Source organism: Vidua chalybeata, chromosome 3, assembly GCF_026979565.1.
Source record: "Vidua chalybeata isolate OUT-0048 chromosome 3, bVidCha1 merged haplotype, whole genome shotgun sequence".
Classification (NCBI taxonomy): Eukaryota; Metazoa; Chordata; class Aves; order Passeriformes; family Viduidae; genus Vidua; species Vidua chalybeata.
In genome coordinates, this window is record NC_071532.1 from 112,197,670 (window position 1) to 112,210,018 (window position 12,349).

The following is a 12,349-nucleotide window of genomic DNA, read 5'->3' on the forward strand; positions in this document are numbered from 1 at the left end:
GGGCATGATCCCATAATCCCGTGATCCCACAATCCCATGATCCCAGGAGGTTGTGGGACAGGGATAACGCTGTGGTTGGTCTATGCAGAAGGGATATGGCCATGATCCCATAATCCCAGGATCCCATATTCCTGTGATCCCATAATCCCGTGATCCCACCATCCCAGGAGGTTGTGGGTCAGGGATAACATTTGGGATTGTCCGTGCAGAAGGGACATGGACATGATCCCATAATCCCGTGATCCCACAATCCCACCATCCCAGGAGGTTGTGGGACAGGGATAACGCTGTGGATGGTCTGTGCAGAAGGGTCATGGACATGATCCCATAATCCCAGGATCCCATATTCCTGTGATCCCATAATCCCGTCATCCCACCATCCCAGGAGGTTGTGGGTCAGGGATAACGCTGTGGATGGTCTCTGCAGAAGGAACACGGGCGTGATCCCATAATCCCAGGATCCCATAATCCCGTGATCCCACCATCCCAGGAGGTTGTGGGTTAGGGATAACGCTGTGGTTGGTCTATGCAGCAGGGATATGGACATGATCCCATAATCCCACAATCCCATATTCCTGTGATCCCATAATCCCGTGATCCCACCATCCCAGGAGGTTGTGGGTCAGGGATAACGCTGTGGATGGTCTGTGCAGAAGGAACACGGGCATGATCCCATAATCACATGATCCCATAATCCCATGATCCCATAACCTGCGCTCCTGGATCCATCCCGATCCTCCCCATCCCACCTGAGATCCCAAATCCCCCGGCTCTGACGCCTGCTCTGATCCGGCTTTTCATTCCCGGCTTCCATGAATCCTCCAGACCCTTGGGAGCACCTTCTCCATTTTTCCGCGCTCCTGAGGAACACCGGGATTTTCCCTGGTCCCTTTTTCCCTCCCGGAGCACGACCGGGAAGATTTCAGGGAAACGCTTGGAGCTTTCTGGAGTGAAACCGGCCGGAATTAACGGGGGCCGCGGAAGGACGGGCGCATCCCGAGGGTGTCCCTGTTGCTTCCGGAGCCTCCGGAGCCGGCAGAGGGGCGGATCAGGCGTGGGGACACTTTTGGGGAATGTCCAAGCCGGATCAGGCCAGGAGCTCCTGGATACGGAGAGGGATTTTCCCGGGAAGGTCGTCCTCCGGGGGGGGGGAATGGGTTTTACCAGGACAATCGAGGAATCTGGGAATTATGGAATTAATTGGGGTTGGGAAAGCTCTCGGAGATGGAGTCCAAGCGTTCGCAGCGCTGCCCTGATCCGTGTCCTACCAAATCCGCAGGGATTTAAATCCATCCAGGAATGGGGACTCCAGCACTGCCCAGGGCTGGAAAAACCTCTCCGTGCAGGAATTATTCCCAACATCCCATAAATAATTCCCGATATCCCATAAACCTCCCCTGGCACAGCTGGAGGCCGTTCCCTCTCATCCCATCTCCGGGCAGAAGATCCCGATCCCACCCGGCTCCACCCTCCTGGCGGGGAATCCCAGAGGGAGAAGCTCCCTCAGGATCCTCCTTTTTTCCCAGGATTTTCCCCAGCTCCGGCTGCTCCAGCCCCTTCCCAGCTCCGTTCCCTTCCCTGGACACGCTCCAGCCCCTCCAGATCCTTGGAATGAGAGGCCACCACCCCAAAATCTGGGATGGCCTTGACCCCTCCACCCTTTTTTTTTGGGGGGGGTGAAGCCCAAATTTGGGCGCGGAACGCTCATCCCATCCCAGGGGCAATTCCATTCCCACCATCCCAAGAAGTCTCGTCGACCATCCCAACCCTTCCTCTTCCCAAGGAAATTCCAGGAAGGACAGGCCGCGGCAGGATTTGGCGCACGGTTTATCTCAGCCGGAGGGGGGGGGAAAAAAAAGGAAAAAAAAAAAAAAAAACTGGGAAAAGTGCGGGAAAAACGCTGGGGGAAAAGCCCGAACCGCCCGGTTCCCAACCGGAAGCACAAACCCCGCCGGAGCCGCGGTTTTGCCGGCGGCGCTGACACAAAACTCGGGAATAACGCAGCTGGAAGAGGCACCGTTCTCCAGGTTTGTGTCGCCCCCGTCAAGGCCGCCATCCGTGGCGGGCAGGGGGGGGATTCCCATCCCTCCCGGAATTCCGCAGGCTCCGGAAGCGTCTCCGTCGTTGAACAAACTGTCCCGCCCAACGTCGGAAGCGTTGCAGGGAAAACTCCGAAGCCGTCGTTAAATAAACTCTTGCGTGCGACGTCCGAGGGAAACGCCGGCGGTCCCCGCGGACGCGGGAATTCCAGCTTCCCACCTCCCAAAAATCCGTGCCCTCGGCTCCCGGCACGCTCCCGTGCCGCCCGCGGCCGCCCGCGGCTCAGAGGATGGATCCCGCCGGATCATCCCCCCCACTCAAACCCCTTCCAAACCCCTTTTTTCCAAGGAAAACCCCACCGGGTGCCTCCCGCCTTCCGAAGAGCAACGCGACACTGACAGACACGAGGCGGCTGCAGGAAGAGCGGGAAGCGGGGGAGAGCGGGAAAACCGCGGGAGAGACGCACAAAAAAAAAAACCCGAAAAGCCGGAGTCCTCCCGGATCCGTCGGCGTCGCTCCGGACTTTTTTTCTTTTTTTTTTTTTTTTTTTTCCCTCGGCTCCATCATTCCGAGCACGGCTTCACCAGCTTGGCCTGGAGCTTGGCCTGGTCCACGGCGTCCAGAAGGTTCTTGGCGTCCACGGCCAGGGCGTGGGAAGCCGTCAGCATCTGCCGCTGGAATTCCGCGCTGAGGGAAGTGCCGGAATTCTGCTGCGCCAGGCGCATCTTGCTGATGAGGTTGGCCAAGTCCTTGTTGAGGAGCTTCTGGGTGCCCTCGATCTGGGCGGGATTTTTCGGGAGTTGACGAGCGGGATTTTTCGGGAATGTCACCCCCCCCCCCCTTCCCCCCGCCCCGTTCCCGGCGTTCCTACCTCGGTGCGGGAAGAGGAGGGGAGGTCGGGAAGGATCTCGTCGACGCTCCCGATCAGCTTCCGTAGGGAAAGGCCGATGTTCTGCGGGAAGGAAGGGTTGGGATGGAGCCGGGGGTGGATCCAGGGGAATTCCCGGTGGGAAGAATTTCGGTGGCTGAGGGGAGGATTCCGTTCAGGAGAAGGGAGTGGCGGGAGAATCTCCAACCGTTGAGCCAAGGATCCAAGGAAGGAGCTGGGAATGTGGGAATCGCTCCCACCATGGATCCAAGGATCCAATGGAGAAACCAGGAATGTTGGAGACTCCCACCATTGATCCAAGGATCCAGTGGAGAAACTGGGAATGTTGGAGACTCCAATCATTGATCCAAGGATCCAGTGGAGAAACTGGGAATGTTGGAGACTCCAATCATTGATCCAAGCTGGGAATTGGTTCAAGGATTCCAAGGAGATGGAAATGTGGGAATTGCCCCCACCATGGATCCAAGGATCCAATGGAGCAGCTGGGAATGTTGGAATTGCTCCCACCATGGATCCAAGGATCCAATGGAGAAATTGGGAGTGTGGGAATTGGTCCACCCTTGATCCAAGGATCCGATGGAGAAACTGGGAATGTGGGAATTGCTCCCACCATGGATCCAAAGACCCAATGGAGGAGCTGGGAATGTGGGAATCGCTCCCACCATGGATCCAAGGATCCAATGGAGAAACCAGGAATGTGGGAATTGGTTCCACCATGGATCCGAGGATCCAAGGAAGGAGCAGGGAATTGGTTCAAGGATTCCAAGGACATGGAAATGTGGGAATTGCTCCCACCATGGATCCAAGGATCCAATGGAGAAATTGGGAATGTGGGAATTGCTCCCACCATGGATCCAAGGATCCAATGGAGAAATTGGGAATGTGGGAATTGCTCCCACCATGGATCCAAGGATCCAATGGAGAAATTGGGAATGTGGGAATTGCCCCCACCATGGATCCAAGGATCCAATGGAGAAATTGGGAATGTGGGAATTGCCCCCACCATGGATCCAAGGATCCAATGGAGAAAATGGGAATGTGGGAATTGCTCCACCCTTGATCCAAGGATCCGATGGAGAAACTGGGAATGTTGGAGACTCCCATCATTGATCCAAGGAAGGAGCTGGAAGTGTTGGAGACTCCCATTATTGATCCAAGGATCCAATGGAGGAGTTGGGAATGCTGGGATTGCTCCCACCATGGATCCAAGGACACAATGGAGAAATTGGGAATGTTGGGGACTCCAATCATTGATCCAAGGATCCAAGGAAGGAGCTTGGAATTGGTTCAAGGATCCCAAGGAGGAGATGGAAATGTGGGAATTGCTCCCACCATGGATGCAAGGATCCAATGGAGAAACCAGGAATGTGGGAATTGCTCCCACTATGGATTCCAAGATCCAAGGAAGGAGCTGGAAGTGTTGGAGACTCTCCCACCATGGATCCAAAGACCCAATGAAGGATGTGGGAATTTGGGATTTGCTCCCACCATTGATCCAATGATCCAATGGAGGAGTTGGGAATGTGGGAATTGCTCCCACCATGGATCCAAGGATCCAGTGGAGAAACTGGGAATGTTGGGGACTCCCACCATTGATCCAAGGATCCAAGGAAGGAGCTTGGAATTGGTTCAAGGATCCCAAGGAGGAGATGGAAATGTGGGAATTGCCCCCACCATGGATCCAAGGATCCAATGGAGCAGCTGGGAATGTCGGAATTGGTTCCACCATGGATCCAAGGATCCAATGGAGGAGTTGGGAATGTGGGAATTGCTCCCACCACGGATCCAAGGATCCAATGGAGGAGCTGGGAATGTTGGAATTGGTTCCACCATGGATCCAAGGATCCAATGGAGAAATTGGGAATGTGGGAATTGCTCCACCTTTGATCCAAGGATCCGATGGAGAAACTGGGAATGTGGGAATTGCTTCCACCACGGATCCAAGGATCCAATGGAGAAAATGGGAATGTTGGAGATGCCCATCATTGATCCAAGGATCCAATGGAGGAGCTGGGAATGTTGGAGACTCTCCCACCATTGATCCAAAGACTCCGTGGAGGAGCTGGGAATGTCGGAATTGGTCCCACCATGGATCCAAGGATCCAATGGAGGAGCTGGGAATGTCGGAATTGGTCCCACCATGGATCCAAGGATCCAATGGAGGAGCTGGGAATGTAGGAATTGGTTCCACCCTTGATCCAAGGATCCAATGGAGGAGCTGGGAATGTGGGAATTGGTTCCACCATGGATCCAAGGATCCAATGGAGAAACTGAGAATGTTGGAGATGCCCATCATTGATCCAAGGATCCAATGGAGGAGCTGGGAATGTCGGAATTGGTCCCACCATGGATCCAGTGGAGGAGCTGGGAATGTCGGAATTGGTCCCACCCTTGATCCAAGGATCCGATGGAGGAGCTGGGAATGTTGGAATTGGTTCCACCATGGATCCAAGGATCCAGTGGAGAAACTGAGAATGTTGGAGATGCCCATCATTGATCCAAGGATCCAATGGAGGAGCTAGGAATGTCGGAATTGGTCCCACCATGGATCCAAGGATCCAATGGAGGAGCTGGGAATGTGGGAACTGGTCCCACCCTTGATCCAAGGATCCAATGGAGGAGCTGGGAATGTTGGAGATGCCCATCATTGATCCAAGGATCCAATGGAGGAGCTGGGAATGTGGGAATTGATCCCACCATGGATCCATGGACCCAACGGAGCAGCCAGAAATGCGGGAATTGCTCCCTTCCATGGACACAGCCTCCTCCCAGGGGGATGGATTCCCACCTCCCTGTCTCATCCGCCGCAGAATTCCAGGGAATTCCTGCCCACCTTGACCACCAGGATGTATCCCTCGGGAGGCACCAGGCTGATCTCGTTCTTCAGCTGCAGCACGGCGCGGACCAGATCCGTGACGTTCCCGTAGACCGGATCATCCGTGCGGTCCAGGTTGGCCGTGGGCGCCGGCTGGATGGGCTGACGGAAAAACGGGGATAACGGGGTCAGGTGGATCCCGGGAAACAACGGGCAAAGGCCGGCATCGGTCCGCCGAGGTTGTGGTGTTCCCATCCCGGGAAGTGGCCGAGGGAGCGTTGGGATGGGGCTTGGAGCAACCTGGGATAAGTCAGGAATTCCATGCCCATGGAACGGGCTGGGATTGGAGGTTCCTTCCCAAGGAAACCGTTCCGGGATTCTGGGATCAGGGGCGCTTGGAATCCATCCCGAGAGATTTTTATGGAATTTGGGGATGGAAAAGGGAAGGGAGACACTTCCTGGAGTCCCCAATTCCCAGTGAAACCCCTGGATCCCAAAATTCCTTCTCCAGGAGGAATCGGGATGGGGCTGGATCCAATCCCAGGCTGGGAGAGCTGGGAATGTGCAGCTGGATTGGGGAAGGATCCAGGGAATCCTTGGAGCCGCTTCCCGATCCCAAAGGGGCTCCAGGAGAGCTGGAATTTGGGGAAGGGCTGGAGGGCCAGGAGCCAGGGAATGGCTTCCAGTGGGAAAGGGGAGCTTGGGATTTTGGGATCTTGGGAAGGAATTCCCAGCTGGGCTGGAATTCCCAGAGAATCCCAGGATCCCTGGCTGTGTCCAAGGGTGGATTTGGATCAGCCTGGGTTCGTGGGAAGTGTCCCTGGAATGGGATTGAAGGCCCATGGATCCCACCCAAACCATTCCGGGATTCTGGGATCAAGGACGCTCAGGATCCATTCCAAGGGATTTTTATGGAATTTGGGGATGGAAAAGGGAAGGGAGACCCTGCCTGGAGTCCGGAATTCCCAATGAAGCCCCTGGATCCCAAAATTCCTTCTCCAGGAGGAGTTGGGATGGGGCTGGATCCAATGCCAGGCTGGGAGAGCTGGGAATGCGCAGCTGGATCGGGGAAGGATCCAGGGAATCCTTGGAGCCGCTTCCCGATCCCAAAGGGGCTCCAGGAGAGCTGGAATTTGGGGAAGGGCTGGAGGGCCAGGAGCCAGGGAATGGCTTCCAGTGGGAAAGGGGAGCTTGGGATTTTGGGATCTTGGGAAGGAATTCCTGGATCCAGAGAATCCCTGGATCCCTGGCAGTGTCCAAGGAAAGGCTGCTGCATCCCGGGATTCCTTGGAATGATCTTGAAAGTCCTTCCCCACTCAAACCATCCTGGAATTCTTTGGGAAGTCCTGGTCAGCCCCAGCCACGATCCCGATCCCAGCCGCGATCCCGATCCTGTCTGACCCCTCTGGAGCTGGGAACGGCCGGGAAATTCCCGACCCCGTGGATTCCGGAGGCGGAAAAGGGGGATGAGGATCCATCCCAGGTCTTACCTGAGCCCCAAATCTCGGAGGCTTCTGGGGGGGCCCCGTGAATTGCGCTGAGGGAAAGGACGGAAAATCATTCCGGAGGATCCCGGGGAAACGCGGGAATGCCGCGGAATCCCGGGATCCGGCCCACCCTTCCCTGCCCCATCCCAGCTTCCCACGGGATCCCGATCCCAAAATTCCCCCGGGGAAATGCGGGATTGCACGGGGGGAGCGTCCAGGGAAAGATTCCCAAGTGGGAATTCCAGGGTGGGGATCAGCAGGAACTCACTGTAATCCGTCTCCTTCTCCGGGAGGAGCTGAGGAGGGAAGGAAAATCGGGAATTAGAGGCCCCGAAATTCGGGATGGAGGGAGGAGATGCCCCAAAAAAATGGGATGGAGGGAGGGAAGAGCCCAAAAATTTTGAGATGGAGGGAGGAAGAGCCTGAAAATTTGGGATAGAGGGAGGGAAGAGCGCAAAAATTTGGGATGGAGGGAGGGAAGAGCCCCAAAATTCGGGATGGAGGGAGGAAGAGCCCCAAAATTTGGGATGGAGAGAGGAGATGCCCCAAAATTCAGGATGGAGGGAGGAAGAGCCTGAAAATTCGGGATGGAGGGAGGAAGAAACCCAAAATTCGGGATGGAAGGAGGAGAAACCCCAAAATTTGGGATGGAGGGAGGGAAGAGCCCAAAAATTTGGGATGGAGATAGGGAAGAGCCCAAAATTTGGAATGGAGGGAGGGAAGAGCCTGAAAATTTGGGATGGAGGGAGGGAAGAGGGAGGAGGTGCCCTAAAATTTGGGATGGAGGGGGGAGACGCCCTAAAATTCAGGATGGAGGGAGGGAAGAGGGAGGAAAAGCCCAAAAATTTGGGATGGAGGGAGGGAAGAGCCCCAAAATTTCGAGATGGAGGGAGGAAGAGCCCCAAAATTCGGGATGGAGGGAGGGAAGAGCCCAAAATTTGGGATGGAGGGAGGAGATGCCCCAAAATTTGGGATGGAGGGAGGGAAGAGCCCCAAAATTCGGGATGGAGGGAGGGAAGAGCCCCAAAATTTGGGATGGAGAGAGGAGATGCCCCAAAATTTGGGATGGAGGGAGGAAGAGCCTGAAAATTCGGAATGGAAGGAGGAGAAACCCCAAAATTTGGGATGGAGGGAGGGAAGAGCCCAAAATTTGGGATGGAGGGAGGGAAGAGCCCAAAATTTGGGATGGAGGGAGGGAAGAGGGAGGAGGTGCCCCAAAATTTGGGATGGAGGGAGGAGCCCAAAAATTTGGGATGGAGGGAGGAAATGCCCCAAAATTTGGGATGTAGGGAGGAGACGCCCCAAAATTTGGGATGGAGGGAGGAAGAGCCCCAAAATTTGGGATGGAGGGAGGGAAGAGCCCCAAAATTTGGGATGGAGAGAGGAGATGCCCCAAAATTCGGGATGGAGGGAGGAAGAGCCTGAAAATTCGGGATGGAGGGAGGAAGAAACCCAAAATTTGGGATGGAGGGAGGGAAGAGGGAGGAGGTGCCCCAAAATTTGGGATGGAGGGAGGAGCCCAAAAATTTGGGATGGAGGGAGGAAATGCCCCAAAATTCAGGATGGAGGGAGGAGATGCCCCAAAATTTGGGATGGAGGGAGGAAGAGCCCCAAAATTCAGGATGGAGGGAGGAGATGCCCCAAAATTTGGGATGGAGGGAGGGAAGAGCCCAAAAATTTGGGATGGAGGGAGGGAAGAGCTCGAAAATTTGGGATGGAGGGAGGAGATGCCCCAAAATTTGGGATGGAGGGAGGAAGAGCCCCAGAATTTGGGATGGAGGGAGGGAAGAGGGCGGAGGCGTCGCCATTCCCTGCTGGAATGTCGGGAAGGATCCTGGGATCCAACCCCCCCCTTGGGATTTCCCATTTTCTGGATAATTAACCCAAATAAATAAAGAAATAAATCAATATTTATCAGAAAGGGAAGGAGGAAGTCCCAGGTATTCCCAAAAAATAAAAAAAAAACACAAAATAAAAAAATGGGATGGATTTTCCAGGGATGTCTGGAATCGCTCACCGGAGGAATGTTGTTGTTCAGGAAGACCTTGGGATCCTGGAAAAGGGGGAAAAGATGTGTGAGATGTGGGGAAATGGGGAAAAATGGGGAAAATGGGGAAAAACTGGGAAAAATTGAGGGAAAAAAGGGGGGGAATGGGAGGGGAAAGGGGAAAAAAGGAGGAAAATGGGGGAAAGGGAGGAAAATGAGAAAAAGGGGGGAAGGGGGAAAGAAAAACATGGGTAAAATGGGAGGAAAAATGGGAAATTGGGAGGAAAAGGGGGGAAAAGGGGGGGAAGGGAAAAGGAAAAATGGGAGGAAAAAGGGGAAGAAATGGAGGAATAAAGGGAGGAAAAAGGGGGAAAAGGGAAAAAAGGGAAAAAAGGGGAAAAAGGGAAAAGGGGGGAAATGGGAGGGGAAAGGGGGAAAAGGAGGAAAAGGGGGGGAAGGGAAAAGAAAAATGGGGGAAAAGAGGAAAATGAGAAAAAGGGGGGAGGGGGAAAGAAAAAATTTGGTAAAATGGGAGGGAAAAGGGGAAATTGGGAGGAAAAGGAGGAAAAAGGGGGAAAAGGGGGAAAGGAAAAAAGGAGAAATGGGAGAAAAAGTGGAAAATGGGAGGAGAAATGGAGGAAAAAGTGGAAAAAAGGAGGGAAGGGAAAAAAATGGGAAAAGGGGAGGAAATGGCAGGGGAAAAGGGGAAAAATGGAGGAAAAGGGGGGAAAAGGGAAAAGAAAAATGGGGGAAAGGAAAAAAGGGGAAAATGAGAGGAAAAAGGGGGAAATGGGAGGAAAAAGAGAAAAAGGGGGAAGAAATGAAGGAATAAAAGAAAGGAAAAAGGAGGGAAGGGGGAAAAAGGAAAAAATGGGAAAACGGGGAAAAGGGGGGAAATGGGAGGGGAAGGAGGAAGAAGGAGGAAAATGGGGGAAAAGGGAAAAGAAAAATGGGGGAAAGGGAGGAAAATGAGAAAAGGGGGGAAGGGGAAAGAAAAAAAGTGGGGAAAAGGGAAAAATGGGAGGAGAAAGGGGAAAATGGGAGGAAAAGGGGGAATAAAGGGAGGGAAAAGGGGGAAAAAGGGAGAAGGGGAAAAAGGGGAAAAATGGGAGGGAAAAGAGGAAAAAAGGGGGGAATAAAGGGAGGAAAAAGGGGAAAAAGGGGGGAAGGGGAAAAGGAAAATGGGAGGAAAAGGGGGAAGAAATGGAGGAATAAAGGGAGGAAAAAGGGGAAAAAGGGGGGAAGGGGGAAAGGAAAAATGGGAAGAGAAAGGAGGAAGAAATGGAGGAATAAAGGGAGGAAAAGGGGGAAATGGGAAAAAAGGGAAAGGGGGGAAATGGGAGGGGAAAGGGGGAAAAGGAGGAAAAGCGGGGAAAGGGAGAAGAAAAATGGGGAAAAGGGAGGAAAATGAGAAAAAGGGGGGAGGGGGAAAGAAAAAAAGGGGGGAAAAAGGGAAAAATGGGAGGAGAAAGGGGAAAATGGGAGGAAAAGGGGGAATAAAGGGAGGGAAAAGGGGGGAAAAGGGAGAAGGAGAAAAAGGGGAAAAATGGGAGGGAAAAGAGAAAAAAAGGGGGGAATAAGGGGAGGAAAAAGGGGAAAAAGGGGGGAAGGGGGAAAGGAAAAATGGGAGGAAAAGGGGGGAAGAAATGGAGGAATAAAGGGGGGAAAAGGGAAAAAAGGGAAAAAAGGGAAAAAAGGGAAAAAAGGGAAAAAAAGGGGAAAAGGGGAAAAAAGGGAAAAGGGGGGAAATGGGAGGGGAAGGAGGAAAAAGGAGGAAAATGGGAAAAAGGGGGGAGGGGGAAAGGAAAAAAGGGGGGGAAAAGGGAAAAATGGGAGGAGAAAGGGGAAAATGGGAGGAAAAGGGGGAATAAAGGGAGGAAAAAGGGGGAAAAAGGGAGAAGAGGGAAAAGGGGGAAAAGGAGGAAAAAAGGAAGGAAAAAGGGGGAAAAAGGGAGAAGGGGAAAAGGGGAAAATGGGAGGGAAAAGAGGAAAAAAGGGGGAAATAAAGGGAGGAAAAAGGGGAAAAAGGGGGGAAGGGGAAAAGGAAAATGGGAGGAAAAAGGGGAAGAAATGGAGGAATAAAGGGAGAAAAGGGGAAAGGGGAAAAAAGAGGAAATGGGGAAAAGGGGGAAATGGGAGGGGAAAGGGGGGAAAAGGGGGAAATAAAGGGAGGAAAAAGGGGGGAAGGGGGAAAAGGAGAAATGGGAGAAAAAAGGGGGAAAATGGGAGGAAAAAAGGGGGAAATTGGAGGAAAAGGGAGGAATAAAGGGAGGAATAAAAGGGGGGAAAGAGGAAAAAAGGAAAAATGGGAGGAAAAAGGGACAAAAAGGGGGGAAATGGAGGAAAAAAGGAAGGAAAAAAGGGGGAAATGGGAAAAAAGGGAAAAAAAGGAAAAAAGGGGAAAGGGGGAAATGGGAGGGGAAAGAGGGAAAAGGAGGAAAAGGGGGGGAAGGGAAAAGAAAAATGGGGGAAAGGGAGGAAAATGAGAAAAAGGGGGAAGGGGAAAGAAAAAAGTGGGTAAAATGGGAGGAGAAAGGGGAAAATGGGAGGAAAAGGAGGAAAAAGGGGGAAAAGGGGGAAAGGAAAAAAGGAGAAATGGGAGAAAAAGTGGAAAATGGGAGGAGAAATGGAGGAAAAAGTGGAAAAAAGGAGGGAAGGGAAAAATGGGAAAAGGGGAGGAAATGGCAGGGGAAAAGGGGAAAAATGGAGGAAAAGGGGGGAAAAGGGAAAAGAAAAATGGGGGAAAGGAAAAAAAGGGGAAAATGAGAGGAAAAAGGGGGAAATGGGAGGAAAAAGAGAAAAAGGGGGAAGAAATGAAGGAATAAAAGAAAGGAAAAAGGAGGGAAGGGGGAAAAAGGAAAAAATGGGAAAACGGGGAAAAGGGGGGAAATGGGAGGGGAAGGAGGAAGAAGGAGGAAAATGGGGGAAAAGGGAAAAGAAAAATGGGGGAAAGGGAGGAAAATGAGAAAAGGGGGGAAGGGGGAAAGAAAAAAAGTGGGGAAAAGGGAAAAATGGGAGGAGAAAGGGGAAAATGGGAGGAAAAGGGGGAATAAAGGGAGGGAAAAGGGGGAAAAGGGAGAAGGGGAAAAAGGGGGGAAATGGAGGAAAAAAGGAAGGAAAAAGGGGGGAAA

At 52.8% G+C, this 12,349-nt stretch overlaps 1 protein-coding gene across 5 annotated transcripts in view; it reads right to left on the bottom strand.

Moving 5' to 3' along the window:
* Positions 1 to 1,810: 1,810 nt before the first annotated feature.
* PTK2B (protein tyrosine kinase 2 beta) overlaps positions 1,811 to 12,349 on the bottom strand; it is a 75,777-nt gene continuing 65,238 nt past the window's right edge. For 4 of the 5 annotated variants that reach the window (XM_053937840.1, XM_053937841.1, XM_053937838.1 and 1 more), the window contains exons 26-31: positions 9,249 to 9,284; positions 7,500 to 7,527; positions 7,235 to 7,281; positions 5,763 to 5,906; positions 2,912 to 2,992; positions 1,811 to 2,819 (exon numbers count right to left, since the gene is read on the bottom strand). In XM_053937840.1, coding sequence (XP_053793815.1) covers positions 2,604 to 2,819; positions 2,912 to 2,992; positions 5,763 to 5,906; positions 7,235 to 7,281; positions 7,500 to 7,527; positions 9,249 to 9,284 — 552 coding nt within the window. In that variant the 3' untranslated portion in view covers positions 1,811 to 2,603. The remainder of the gene's footprint in view (positions 2,820 to 2,911; positions 2,993 to 5,762; positions 5,907 to 7,234; positions 7,282 to 7,499; positions 7,528 to 9,248; positions 9,285 to 12,349) is intronic. The other variant, XM_053937836.1, reaches the window with a different exon arrangement.